The sequence below is a fragment of the Protopterus annectens genome, chromosome 2.part2, assembly GCF_019279795.1.
Source record: "Protopterus annectens isolate FY-2018-M chromosome 2.part2, PAN1.0, whole genome shotgun sequence".
Lineage (NCBI taxonomy): Eukaryota > Metazoa > Chordata > Ceratodontiformes > Protopteridae > Protopterus > Protopterus annectens.
In genome coordinates this window covers 94,817,108-94,830,509 of record NC_056730.1, presented here as the reverse complement: position 1 = coordinate 94,830,509, position 13,402 = coordinate 94,817,108, and the positions used below count along the sequence as shown (strand labels likewise).

The following is a 13,402-nucleotide window of genomic DNA, read 5'->3' as shown; positions in this document are numbered from 1 at the left end:
GCTCCGCTGCCATGAGAGCCTGTAGTTCTGAAACCCTTCTAGCTGAAGTGACTGCTAAAAGAAAGGCTGTCTTCCAAGAAAGAAATTTTTTGTCCGCAGTAGCAGCTGGTTCAAAAGGAGGTAGGGTGAGTTTTTCCAGCAGAAAATTGAGGTCCCATGCAGGAGTCAGTGCTCTCCTGGGAGGTCTTAAATTTTTCACCCTTCTGAGGTACTGCTTTAGCAGGGGATGAGAAAAGAGAGGAGGCTCTGTGTTGTAATAAGCCGAGATGGCAGAGGCATGGATTTTTATTGAAGAAAAAGATAGGTCCTTGTGAAGCATCTCAGTTAAATACTGCAAAATCTGAGGAATATTGGGCTTTGCTGTGTTTATTCCATGTGCTTGGTTCCAAGCACAGAATCTCTTCCATTTATGAGCATAAGATTTTCTAGTACTAGGCCTTCTAGCCTCCAAAATGACATCCATCACAGGTTTACTGTGAGATGTGATTGGTGAAATATGCTGCAAGATTCAGAGTTTGGAGCGGAGTGTGCAGAATTTGATAGTTCTGCTGAGACAGTAGATGAGGGGTTTGAGGCAAGTACCATGGAGGAAGGTGTGACATATACCTTAGAAGCGGGTACCAGTGTTGGCGAGGCCAGTCCAGAACAATCAGAATCATTTTTGGTTTTTCTTGTCTGACATTTGGTAAGATCTTGGAGAGCAAAGGCAGAGGGGGAAAGGCATAGAATGATAGTTTTTTCCAGCTGAAGGATAGAGCATCCACTTTCCAAGCTTTTTTGTGATGAGTTCTTGTGCAGAATTTGTCCAACTGATCTATTTGCCTCTCCACAAAACTATCTATGTCTGGGCTCCCCCATTTTCGTGTCAACATGCTGAAGATTTGTGGATCCAGTTTCCATTTGTGTGGGTCCATAAGATTTCTGCTTAAGTCATCTGCCAGAGTATTTTGCTTTCCTGGCAGGAATTGAGCTTGAAGATGTATTTGGTAAGTCAAGGCTGTGTTCCACAAGGCCATGGCTAGTCTGCAAAGGGGGTAGGAGTGGGTACCCCCCTGCTTGTTTGTGTACCACATAACTGTGGTGTTGTCCGTCTTTATCAGTAGTTGTCCTGGATGAAGGAAGTCCTTGAAGGCTGTCAGAGCATTCTGTACAGCTAGCATTTCTTTTTGGTTGACATGTAGATGCATTTGATTTGGGCTCCATTCGCCCTGAATGCATCTCCCTGCCAGATGGGCCCCCCCAAGCATAGTCTGATGCGCCTGTAGTCAGGGTTTGGGTGACTGGGTAGAATGAATGACAGTCCCTTGTTGTGGTGACATGCCTCTGCCCACCAAAGGAACTCCTGTTGCAGGCAGGGAATGAAGAGGAATCATTGTTTCCATGCTGTGACAATGCTGACTCCATAATTTTTTTAGGTACCAAGTTTCCTCATATGCAGTCTTGCATATGGAATTAGTAGAATGCAGGATGCCATGCACCCCAAAGCCTGCAGAATTTGTCTTGCAGATAGCTGGGTTTTTGTTGCCACTTTGAAGTATGTTGTCAATTGAATTTGTTTGTCTGGCATGAGGTAGGCCATCTGGGCAGTTGTATTCAAGCTCGCACCTAGGAATGTAATTTTTTGAGAGGGTACAAGTTGTGATTTCTTTTCGTTTATGTTGTACCCTAGGCATGTTAGAAGCCTTTTTACAAACGCCAGATGTCGAAGAGTGTCCTTGTCCTCTGCCTGAATGAGACAATCGTCCAGATATGGATAAATTTGAATTTCTTTGTTTGCAAAATGCAATTACTGGTGCCAGGCACTTTGTGAAGACCCTGGGCCCAGTAGAAGCCAAAGGGCACTACAGAGAACTGGTAATGCAAATAGCCTGCTTTGAAGCAGAGGTATCTTCTGCATGATTCCCTGATTATGATATGCAGGTATGCCTGTCTTAATTCTAGAGTTAACAACCAGGCAATCTTGCCTAGGATAGGCAGTCACTGTTGTAGAGTCAGCATCTTGAATTCTGGAATGTCCAGGAAAGTATTTAGAATGGATATGTCCAGAATTGGATGACATGATTTGTCTTTTTCTGGGTACCAGGAAAAGTCTTGAATAAAACCCTTGTCCTTTTTCCTTTTCTGTTGCTGGTTAAATAGTCCCCATATCCATGAGGGACATGACTTGTTTCTGGGCTTCTGCCCACTGATTTGGGGGCAGATCTGGCCATCCGTTTGGAATTGGCAACGTGAGGAAATCTGTACCCCTGGGTTACTATATTTAAGACCCACTTGTCCTGGGTAATTGGATGCCAATTTTGAGCATGAAGTGCTAGTTTTCCCCCCAAAGGGGTTGCCAAAAAATAAGTGCTTGGAGATGGCAGAGGAAAGTCATTGAGACTGTTTACCGTAGGGTGGTGCTTTGTTACCTCCTGATTTGGAGGTGGAGGCACCCCATTGTTTTGTCCTGTAAGATCCTTGCGATTGAAACCTGGAGCCTTTGGAGCATCTGGGTTTGATCTGAGTTGCCCTGTTGGACACTGAAAAGGACCAATTCTTAATAGGCCAGTGCCTAATGAACCTGGGTGGCTGCACTTGCAAGAAATCTTTTACAGTTTGCATAGATTTAGCTTTGTCTTCCATCTTTTTTAAAACCTCTTCTGCCTTATTACCAAACATACTGTCCTGCTGTAAAGGAGCATCTAACAAGTTAGCTTTAACATGATCAGGCAGATTTTGCTCCTTGAGCCAGGCATGCCTTCTTATCACAGATCCAGTTACGGCAGCCCTGCAAGAGGCCTCCAAGGAATCAAAACCACATTGCAAAGTATGATTTTCAACTTGTTCAGCTGAATGCAATAAATCCTGTAACTCTATTTTCCACACAATCAGAAATCAACATCATTTTCTGTTTCTGTAAGTCCATAACATGCTGTTGATATTTAAGCATATGAAATTGGCAGTTTAAAGCCCTGATTGCCAGGGTTGCAGACATATAAACCTTCTTACCCCATCTATCCAGCACCCTGGAGTCTCTATCTGAAGGGGTAGGATTTTTGGCTGTAGAAGCCTTAACACCCTTGGGATCCTGAGAAATAGTTTCAGGGTCAGCAGCAGGATTTTTGAAAAGAAATTTGTGGGAGTCAGGAACCCTATAATATCTGTTTGGCTTACTAGGAGCCAGAGGCAGGGAATCAGGAGCCATGCTTGATTCTGAAAAAACATCATCAACAATATCTAAAACAGGAGGTATAGCCAAAGGCCTATGCTCAGGAAGAAAAAAATCCCTAAGCCTCTTTTTGGATTCTGAGAAGTGCTGACTCTCCCAATGAAAATGTTCCCTTAAAGTATGCAAAGTCTCTCCAAAAGAAAAATCCTCAGGAGGAGAAGCAGAAGGGATGGATTCCTCTGCATCAGAGTCCTCATAAGGTGGAATAGAAAATTCCTGATCAGAAGAGGAATCAGAAGAAATGGAAACCTGATCTGACGCTTCATAAACAGTGCCTTGCTTAGGCCTCTTAGCAGGGGGGGGGGGGTTTGGAACCCCTGATCAAGGTAATTAAATCCTCAGCCATTTCGATCATTTGTTTTTTAGGCATAGAGGCCTGAGCATGTGGCTCATGCGTCATTTTTTTAGACATAGAAGTAGGTTTTGGCCTTGTTTTTTATGATGGCATCTGTTTAATATACAAATGTTGAGGCCTGAAAACACCCTCAGAAGCCGGAGCCTGCTCAGCAGCTCCGGACCCATCCAAGGGAGAGACATCCGCGGGTTCAATACTTGGAGAATCTCGCGGCATACCGGACTCCGAATGGGTCTCGGTAGAGGCCTGCGACTCAAAAGTAGCGGGCATCAGGGGCTGCGAAAGCGCCTCACTGAGTACCAGCGAACCGTCGACTGGCTTAGGAGAAGCTTCGTCATCGGTTTTGGACCTTGACGGTCTGTCTTTTTCCTTGCGTTTTTGTGAATTCCGGTAGTCGGATTGCTAACCAACAACATTTCAGGATAGTTAAATCTTGAACCCCAAAGTATTTAGAAGCAAAAATATACTGACGCTTAATAGTGCGTTGGTTAACTTTAGCACAAAACCGACAGCAAGGCACGTTGTGATCAGGGCCTAGGTAAGGAATACAGTACAAATGAAAATCCTTATGAGGTATTTGCTTCCCACAAGTAATACAATTATTAACTTTTACTGACATCGGTAAGGAGCAAGACAAAGTTTCCCCAACAGGATACTTAGCTTTAGTTTGAAGACTTCGGTTCTGAAACTCGAAAATGAAAATTTCAGGAGTCGGCAGACCGGCACTTGCAAACTGCTTCTGCTTCGGGCACCACACAGCAAGAAAGACTGATTAAAATGGCGTTGGCTGCATGTTTTATACCCCTGACAACCTGACGTCATGGAAGAGCAGACAGCAACCGACGCAGGACCCAAGACTTTTATTCAGGCCGACTGAGGGCAAACTGCCAGCAAATTACCCAAATGTAATGACTGCAACAGTGAAACACGAAGAACATCTATAGTATTTCACACAGGAAAAAACGACTTCAAATTTAAAGGCTTTATTAACGTAAACAAAAAGCGCTAGCCTATTTTGTTTACGTTAACATCTCTAGTATTGATTGAATGTTTTCTTTACATTTAAACAAACTGTCTATCTGCACATACAGGGACCTGTTCAGAAATATGAACACCTCAAGACTGGGCATTTGTTATTGAGACTCCTTGCACTGAAGAGCTACCTTACTGTGTTCCAACATAAGGTTAGATGAATTTTCTAATCTGGGACGTCCACTAGATGGACTCCCTCTAAAAATGGCACTACGGGACAGCAAAAGCTTTTTCCTGTATGCCAAAATTCTTGAACAAAAGATGCAGGCTTTCCCTTTCAAAAGAAGTAGGATCGTTGAGCTTTTCATTTCAGGGTGATGCATGCTGGAATTCTCTCAAATGATACCAGCAATTTAAATCATATTATCCTGTCTTTATCCCTAGGCATCCTTCTTTGTGAAGGAAGGATTTCATTCTGGATCAGAGTCTTATTTGCATCTGTCACATGCATAGGAAGTTCTGACCTATCTCTACATGTTTGTGAGTTTTGTTCCCCAGGCCATTTACTCCTACATGGACCACTACCATGTTGTAGTCATACTTCTCTGAGGAAAGGGTCTTGAGGATGTTTGCAATGTCTAAGATCTGGCATCTGAAAGGGAGCTGTAACAGTAACCCTGTTCCTGTCCAGCATGATGAGCAGCAAATCTATATGCCTAATAGTTGAAACCAGTTACTAAAATGTTTTGTTAGAAACAAATTTTATGAGTACTGACTTTTGGAGTAAATCTGCTTTTGCTGACTTATTGATTTCGGTGTAAATGGAGTATGTGGGCTTGAAGGTTTTGCTGAGGATCCTCTTAAAACTTGTAGAAGGCTTTGGTAAGGATTGTTTTAATGGCATAAGCATATGATATTTTTGTGTGATCTGTTTGAGAATGTGGTAGTGGTTGAGGTGAGGGTTATGTAATGCTCACTGCATATTTCTAATCATGAGAGAGATGCCTCCATATTAGCTAGGTATTTGCACTTGTCACAGACAGAATTTTCTGTTGACCTAAGGCAGTTACTACAGTGTCTTGGGATACCAAGAGCTAGGAAGCTGGCAATGGAAGGGGAAACAAGTTCAGTGGGCCTCTGTATTGTCCAATGCATTGAGTGCTACTTGTCTTAACTGCACTGGGAAACTGGGGGGGGTGAAACAATACTAACAGACTAATATCAGTGGTGCCAACAAAATGAAATGCAGTGCACTGATGCTTCCAGTACAGCTAGAAACAAATCAGAGCAGTTAAGTGAAAATAAGTGCAAGCAAGTGCTGCCTGGGGCACATTTGAGCCAGCTGTCAGCTAGAGGAACAAATGATAGTTAATGCACTCACTATCCAGTATTTGGCTCCAGCTATGACTGGGAGAGTCAGTGGTGCTCATTCAGAAAATAGCAGCAGTCAGCCTTCCTTCACAAAAATTACTACAGTTCCCAAGATGGCCACCAATATTTGGTTAAGCAAGCTGAGTTATGGTAAGGACCTCCACTCCAAGCCAACCAGTTTTGTTAACACAACACAGAGCCACTGAGAAGGCCACTTAACTGTTATAGGAAGGTCCTCACACATCCAGGCAGTTAGTAGAAGAGAAAACCTATATTTTATTCCTGCTTCTCATATCATTGTTCAAGAGTTTAGTCTTACTGGTAACGTGGACCAACTGATGCTTATATAGAAAATAATCCTCCTTATGTCCTGTCTCATCTAGGACACTGAATAATGGAGATACGTCTGAATCAGCATCTATTAATGCAACAAGTCTGGGTAATCCCAGTTTTGTTGTAGATGTTCCTGGTGTCTGTATAAGGAACCACTGCAAAGTGTTACTAGAATCCTCTTGCCATTATCAGTAGGAGCTGTGGGTGTAGATGAATGTATTTGGCTTCAGGGAGGCAAAAAGTTACTGGTGTGCCCACTATAGCCAAGTACAACCATCCATGCCTACCTATAGTGACTGCCCTCATGTTTTCATAAAACACACAACTTCCTACAAAGCTTAAAAGACTAAAACAAGAAATCAAGGCAGGCAGATGGAATGAAGTGGAAACATAGTGTTTAACACAAAATAAATTCCAGGTCTGATATAATTTTGCGTAAGCTCTAGGGTAAAGTCAACATGTGATAAATTATTCTGCACAATAAAATCAGGGCATTGCCATTCATTAAAGTTGTAGTGGAACATTGTGTTCATTAAATATGTTAGACCCTTGTAAAATGAAGGGAACAAAAATATATATTCTGTAGTCACACATCATCATTTTAAATGCAAAAGCGAAGAAATGCATCTGAGTCTAAAACTATTGTGAAAACCTATCTAGGCCACACAAGATAGTTGTATGAAGCCTAAAATTCATTAAAGATCAGAACAGCCATTAACCCCACAGAAGAACACAGAAACTCACAGCAACGTCTGTTATGACCAGTAAAATGACTTTGTTAGTCGATCAAATCCTAATTTGCTACAGGAGCTTGTTTTTTATAGCGGATTCTAAACTAAGTATGCAAAGCAATCAAAGATGAGTATTATGCAGAATAAAAAGCATGTTATGAACTGGAGTCTGAAGAGTTGGTCGAGGAAGTAATGGTAGGTCTTCGAATTTGGCCCACAGATGCAGATAGCCCAAATGTGATGTCTCCAAATTCTCAATTAGTCATCTCCCCTCAAAAACAGGTCTCATGCAGGGGGTATGAGGGAATCAAAAGTCAGAGAGAGAGAGAGAGAGGAAACGCATTATATTCACTTGCACAGTTGTAACTCCATAAACACATTAAATCTACTTGCACAATTCTTCAAACCCTCTTGCACAGTTCTTCAAGATTGAAATGTGATAGGGTTTGAAGAACTGCGCAAGAGGGTTTGAAGAATTGTGCAAGTAGATTTAATGTGTTTATGGATTTACAACTGTGCAAGTGAATATAATGTTTCCTCTCTCTCTCTCTGACTTTTGATTCCCTCATACCCCCTGCACACATGCTCCCACTCTCTCTCTGACTTTTGACTCCCCCATACCCCCTACACACATGCTCCCAATCACCAGGCTAGCCCCGCTGACCCCACCAACTATACCCCCCCGGTCTCACATTTTCACGCAGCCATTCAAGAGGTGATACTATCCAAACCAGCCCACGGGTGGTACCATCTGCACTGACAGTCTTCTGGGGACACTGTTATTCATAGGCTCCTTGTCATGGGCGGCCCCCTAACAGCCCCCCCTCAAGTCCACACCACATTCCTCCCATTCCCCCATCAGGTGGCATACCCACACATTTCTCTACACACACACCGATGCCAAAGCATAGTAGGACTCTCTACCTGACTCCTCCACCTTCCTCCGTTCCCTTCTTTACTTACCTTTGGAGGCAAACACTCATAAGTTACGTGTTTATATTAGAATCATCACAGCATGACTGCCGTCATCTTTCCTGGTCTCCCCCCAACCTTTTTGGTTTTTTTTTTTTCACACAGTCCCTTTTGGCACACGATCCCTTTTTGCACACGATCCTTTTTTGCACACTATCCCTTTTAGTATGCACACGGCACCACAAGGCTATTACTGTCTGACCAATTTGCCTTGTGTAACTGTAATTGTAATGTTAATGAAAATGCACACAGCACCCTGCTTGTTCACACTTTTCTATTGGAAAGGAACTGTTGTTAATTTAAATGGCCTGCTAGAACTAATGTATATAAAGGAAGTGAAAATAGTTGCTCATACTTATGAAACATGTCTTTCTGAAGAAGTCTTGATAATAAATAAGATGAAAGCGCTAAAGTTCTACAAGAGTTGTTGGTGTTATTTACTATTTTATTGAATGCTTTTATTGTCACGAAGTTCATTTCTTAGTTAAAATTTCTTCTCTTCGTTCAATTTTTTTGAGTGCGGTTAATTTTAGTTATATATATATATATATATATATATATATATATATATATATATATATGAGAGAGAGACTAAAATTTATTCTGAAACACCACCAGAACTCCACTGTATCACCACTACCCAGAACAAAGACAGATATTCAGGTGTTCATAACTGACCAGACAGATGCACAGTAAATAGTGGTAATCATGAAGTACCATAAATTACCCACTACATCAGTAACATGAGTACACGACATTCAGATCAGTGTAGATGGACATGGGCATGACAGCTGTTCACCATCATGTTGCCTTTGACTAACTATCCACTAGATTTTGGTCCAGTGGACATTTTATCTCTGCCCAGTTATTATGTCAGGAATCTGTTATTACTGTTGAATCACTATGCATTCTTTGATAACTTTTTTGATTGGGGAGGTGAATGTATGTGTTGCCACTTTGAGCAAAACAAAGTGAACTAATCGTTGGCAGGCTACCATTTCATTGCCGCGTGTTTACACACACACACACACGCACACACGCACACACACACACACACACACACACACACACACACACACACACGGGCAGTTTAAAGGACCAGCATACCTAATGGCATGTCTTTGGCAAGTGGAAGAAACCAGGACACCTGTCAAACCCGCACAGGCACTGTAGACTCTACAAAGAGAGTTTGCTGAAATAAGAGGTGAACCACAGGAAAAAGAGGAGCTGTGTGGCAGCCATGCTAACTGTACCACTGCTCTGCCCATTTGCGATGGGGTACAGAGTTCTTTTGCTGTACATGAAGTAGCATCACATGTCTCTTAAATGTGGGGCCATTTGAGATGGGGTACAGAGTTCTTTTGCTGTATATGAAGTAGCATCACATGTCTCTTAAACGTGGGGCCATTTGAGATTGGGTACGGAGTTCTTTTGCTGTATATGAAGTAGCGTTACAGGTCTCTTAAATGTGGAGCCATTTGGAGTTCTTTTGCTGTATATGAAGTAGCGTCACAGGTCTCTTAAATGTGGATCCATTTGAGATGGGGTACAGAATTATTTTGCTGTATATGAAGTAGCGTCACAGGTCTCTTAAATGTGGAGCCATTTGAGATTGGGTCCAGAGTTCTTTTGCTGTATATGCAGTAGCGACACAGGTCTCTTAAATGTGGAGCCATTTGAGAATGGGGTACAGAGTTCTTTTGCTGTATATGAAGTAGCATCACAGGTCTCTTAAATGTGGATCCATTTGAGATGGGGTGCAGAGTTCTTTTGCTGTATGTGAAGTAGCGTCACAGGTCTCTTAAATGTGGATCCATTTAAGATGGGGTACAGAGTTCTTTTGCTGTATATGAAGTAGCATCACATGTCTCTTAAATGTGGGGCCATTTGAGATGGGGTACAGAGTTCTTTTGCTGTATATGAAGTAGCGTCACAGGTCTCTTAAATGTGGAGCCATTTGAGAATGGGGTACAGAGTTCTTTTGCTGTATATGAATTGGCGTCACACGTCTCTTAAATGTGGAGCACCTCTTGCTAGAAGCAAGTGTTATCTACACTATGAACGTCTTTGCATATGCAGGGTTATCATAATTTAAAGAATAACTAATGTTATATCTTTAATCCATTTAAAGGGAATATATATGTAACACAATCATTACTACGTATTTCAGCAGGTTATCCTAGATCAAATTTACATTAGTATTTTCTTCCTGGCTGAGTCATTGACCACACAAGAGAACTGATTTAGGGTATCATTAATGGCATATACTTGGTTTATAATAAACATTAATGTCTATAAGCTGATAAAATTGTTTTCTCTTCTGTTGTATCCAAGCTTCTTCCTACCTTATAGTTTAGCCTATTGGAAGGAAAGTGAAAGGAAGATGAACTCCATTATGTACAATTACACAAATGATTTCTAATGCTGTCTTTGAATACAGCTGAATAACTGCTTGAAAGATGTTACCATGTGACCAGGCTCAGTCTTTGCACCAAGTTAAATTGAGCATCATGCAAACATTTTATCTTAAATATGTGTTGCTCATAGAGGCTACCCTGTATAGCTCAACTTACTCAAATGTTTTGGGTCTACTTCACATGGCATTCATATGTATATTTAAAGCACTTTCATTTGAGTCTTTATATTTCATATTTCTTTGTTGGAGGTTGGCTGCTTTGTTGAATGTTTGAATATTTTATTGTTGCAGGGTGACTGCTGAAAGTAAAAGTGAAACATCTTCCATTGATAGTCCACAGTCTACCAGTGGGCATGTTAACCTTTGCTCGGGTACTGCAGCAAGCAGTGGAGGATCAAGTCATGAGCCAAAAAAGGGCCCGAGAAGTGAGTTTATAATGGGTTCTCATTAATTATTTCCATCTGTGGTGTAAACAGTGTATAACCTTTAGTGAGGTTCATGCATAGCTTAAGAGAAAGTAATATAAAAGAGAGAAACTGTGACTAGATTAGAAACTGTTAGATAAATCTGGAGGAATGAGTTTTATGCATTTCTACTAATAAAGCAATATTTGAGTAAAGTATACATTACTTCATATTACAAAAATAATGCAATCTGGCATTTTTCCAAGGATACCAAGTTGAATCTTGATTGTATCAGATAGTTTCTTATTGTTATACATCACTGGTGTGATGTGCCTGCAAAATCTACAGATATGAAGAGTCCTATAAAGCTGCATTTCATCAAACAACCAAACGTACTAGTAGAGGAGGTATACACTTGGAGCTCCAGTTGCTTCATTTTGTTTGTACTAGTCTCTTATTCAGAGTGGTTAATGCCCATAACGTGAAGTTAGTGTCCTCAAACTGATGTATGACCAACCACCTTTTCCACTTAACTATATTTAAGACTTTTTGCTACTAATATATCAGTCTTCCTTCAGTCTGCATTTTTCAGCAGTAGTTGCTATTCTTTGAATATTGGTATTGGTGGAGGTATATAGCCTAGTCTTTTGACAAGTTATTTTGAAGGTGACTGTTATCAAGTATTTCCATCCACATATGCTCCTACTTTACGTATATATTTTTGCTGTAACTGAAAGGGTAATTTGCCTTGATCTCCCCCACCATGTGGGCACTATGCAGCATTTAGTTCCTTTACAAACATTAACTGGAACATACCTGCATTATGTTTTTCATACAGGATAATGTTTTGTTTTCTGGAATTTATTTTTCCTGAATGAAGGAGTGGTGTAAAAGTAAATCAATTGTGCAGCAAGTAATATGATTCCTGGGTATTTCTTACTGGGTTTGTGTAGTCGAGTGGCCTTTTGTGATTGCATTTGTCATTAAGAAGAATCAGTTTGGACTGCCTCTCTTTAGGGACAGTGAGCCAGTCATTCAGTGATTAGAACATTTAGTGTCTTAAGCACGTGATGATTATCCTTCAAGATTGTTTTGTCTTTTCTGAGGTGAGTGCTCTCTATTTTTATTCCTTGCTCCTGTTTTCTGTGTCAGAGGGAGAGGTCTGATAGGACAGTGGTCATGTTGAAAGAATAAGACACCAAGTCCCGTGAAGCAAGTACCATGTAATGGTAGCCTGTGTTTAATGTAGTGTAGAAACAGAAGCAGAGCTACCATTTGAAAGTCGCCTCCTGCCTCTGCTAGCTTTGTGAATGAAAATAAACATTAATGTGGAGGGATGGTTGACTTGATGCACTGTCATTTATAACTTGCTCCTCCAACATCTGTTGCTCTTCATTGTTGAGGGTTGTTGCAACATTAAATCATCCAGAAGTGTCACAAGATGTGCCTGATCCCTCTGAAGACAAAGCTGGACTCAAGCAACCCTTTCTTCAGATTTTGGTTGGTGCACAAGAGTACTTTATAAAGTCAGATTTGCTATGAGCTTTCCATCAGATCTGATTGCTTTGAGTGTTTTAGATCAGGCTTTGACACTGGTGTAATTTTTGTCTGTGGAGTGCCTTATGCATGTTGGCCATTTTTCATTGAAGATGTTTAGGTAAACCACCGTTAAAGTGTGTTCTTGTGGTTATGGTAGGTTTTTAGTCATTTTATACTACCAGGATGTTTTTTCCTATTTCATTTGCTCCCCATTGTTTTCAATAGAAATGATTCCAGAAAGTGTACTGATAAACAGGAGGTGGTGATGAATAGAAAAGGGAAGTCATCACACTTTAAATTTTGAGGAAGGTAATTCATTTCAAATGACTCCCAAAAACAGAAACCGAAGTTGTTTCTAAAGTAATAAAATTCTCATTGTTAGCCTCAGCTTTGGGAAGGAAAGACTGTAGCAGTACCTTTTTTTGGGCCTGTGTTGGTATCCTCTACGATCATGTTCATACGCGTATACTAGGCTAATGGTCAGTAGGGCCCTCACAAGCCTAGCCATGCAACCCAATGTGTGACCTACAAATTTGATTTATATAGGGGTGATTTACAGACTGCCTCTGTCCACATGAAAGGATATCTTGGAAATAATACCATTATGGAATCAAAGAAAAACAGTGGCTGTAGTCAGAAGTACCTGTCAATAAACCCTTGGTACTGCCACCTGCTGTATTATATCTTGTCTCAGTATATGGACTCACCCTTTCCTTGAGGATCAGAAGCTTCCTTGGCTACTTTCCTCAAGTTCTGCAAAGTAGACCCAGAGAGTTGAGTGTATCTCAAGTCTCTTTGTGACACTTCCCAGCTCCCACTCCAAAGGCAGTCTGGTATGTTCTGGTACAGGTTCCTCAAACTCAGGCTTGCTACTTCCAACGAACTCTTTCCTTGAATTAATGCCTTCCAAGAAATGCCTTCCAAGAAAAGTCTAGTACCATTCATCAGTCAATAGATGTTCAGATTCAGGGTCTAACTAGCCCTCTGAAACAGACAATCCCCATTCTTGGTTGGATGTGTGGGCCCTGTCTAGGCCTCACTTTAGTGTCTTCAACAAGTGCTCGTCTTCAAGCTACAGTGTTTGCACTGCAAGTATATCAG

The 13,402-nt window shown here is 41.1% G+C and overlaps 1 protein-coding gene across 2 annotated transcripts in view; it reads left to right on the top strand.

The window, feature by feature from the left end:
- LOC122795551 (elongin-A-like) overlaps positions 1-13,402 on the top strand; it is a 1,176,755-nt gene that overhangs the window by 1,114,466 nt on the left and 48,887 nt on the right. For both annotated transcript variants that reach the window (XM_044063776.1, XM_044063777.1), the window contains one exon: positions 10,650-10,783. In XM_044063776.1, coding sequence (XP_043919711.1) covers positions 10,650-10,783 — 134 coding nt within the window. The remainder of the gene's footprint in view (positions 1-10,649; positions 10,784-13,402) is intronic.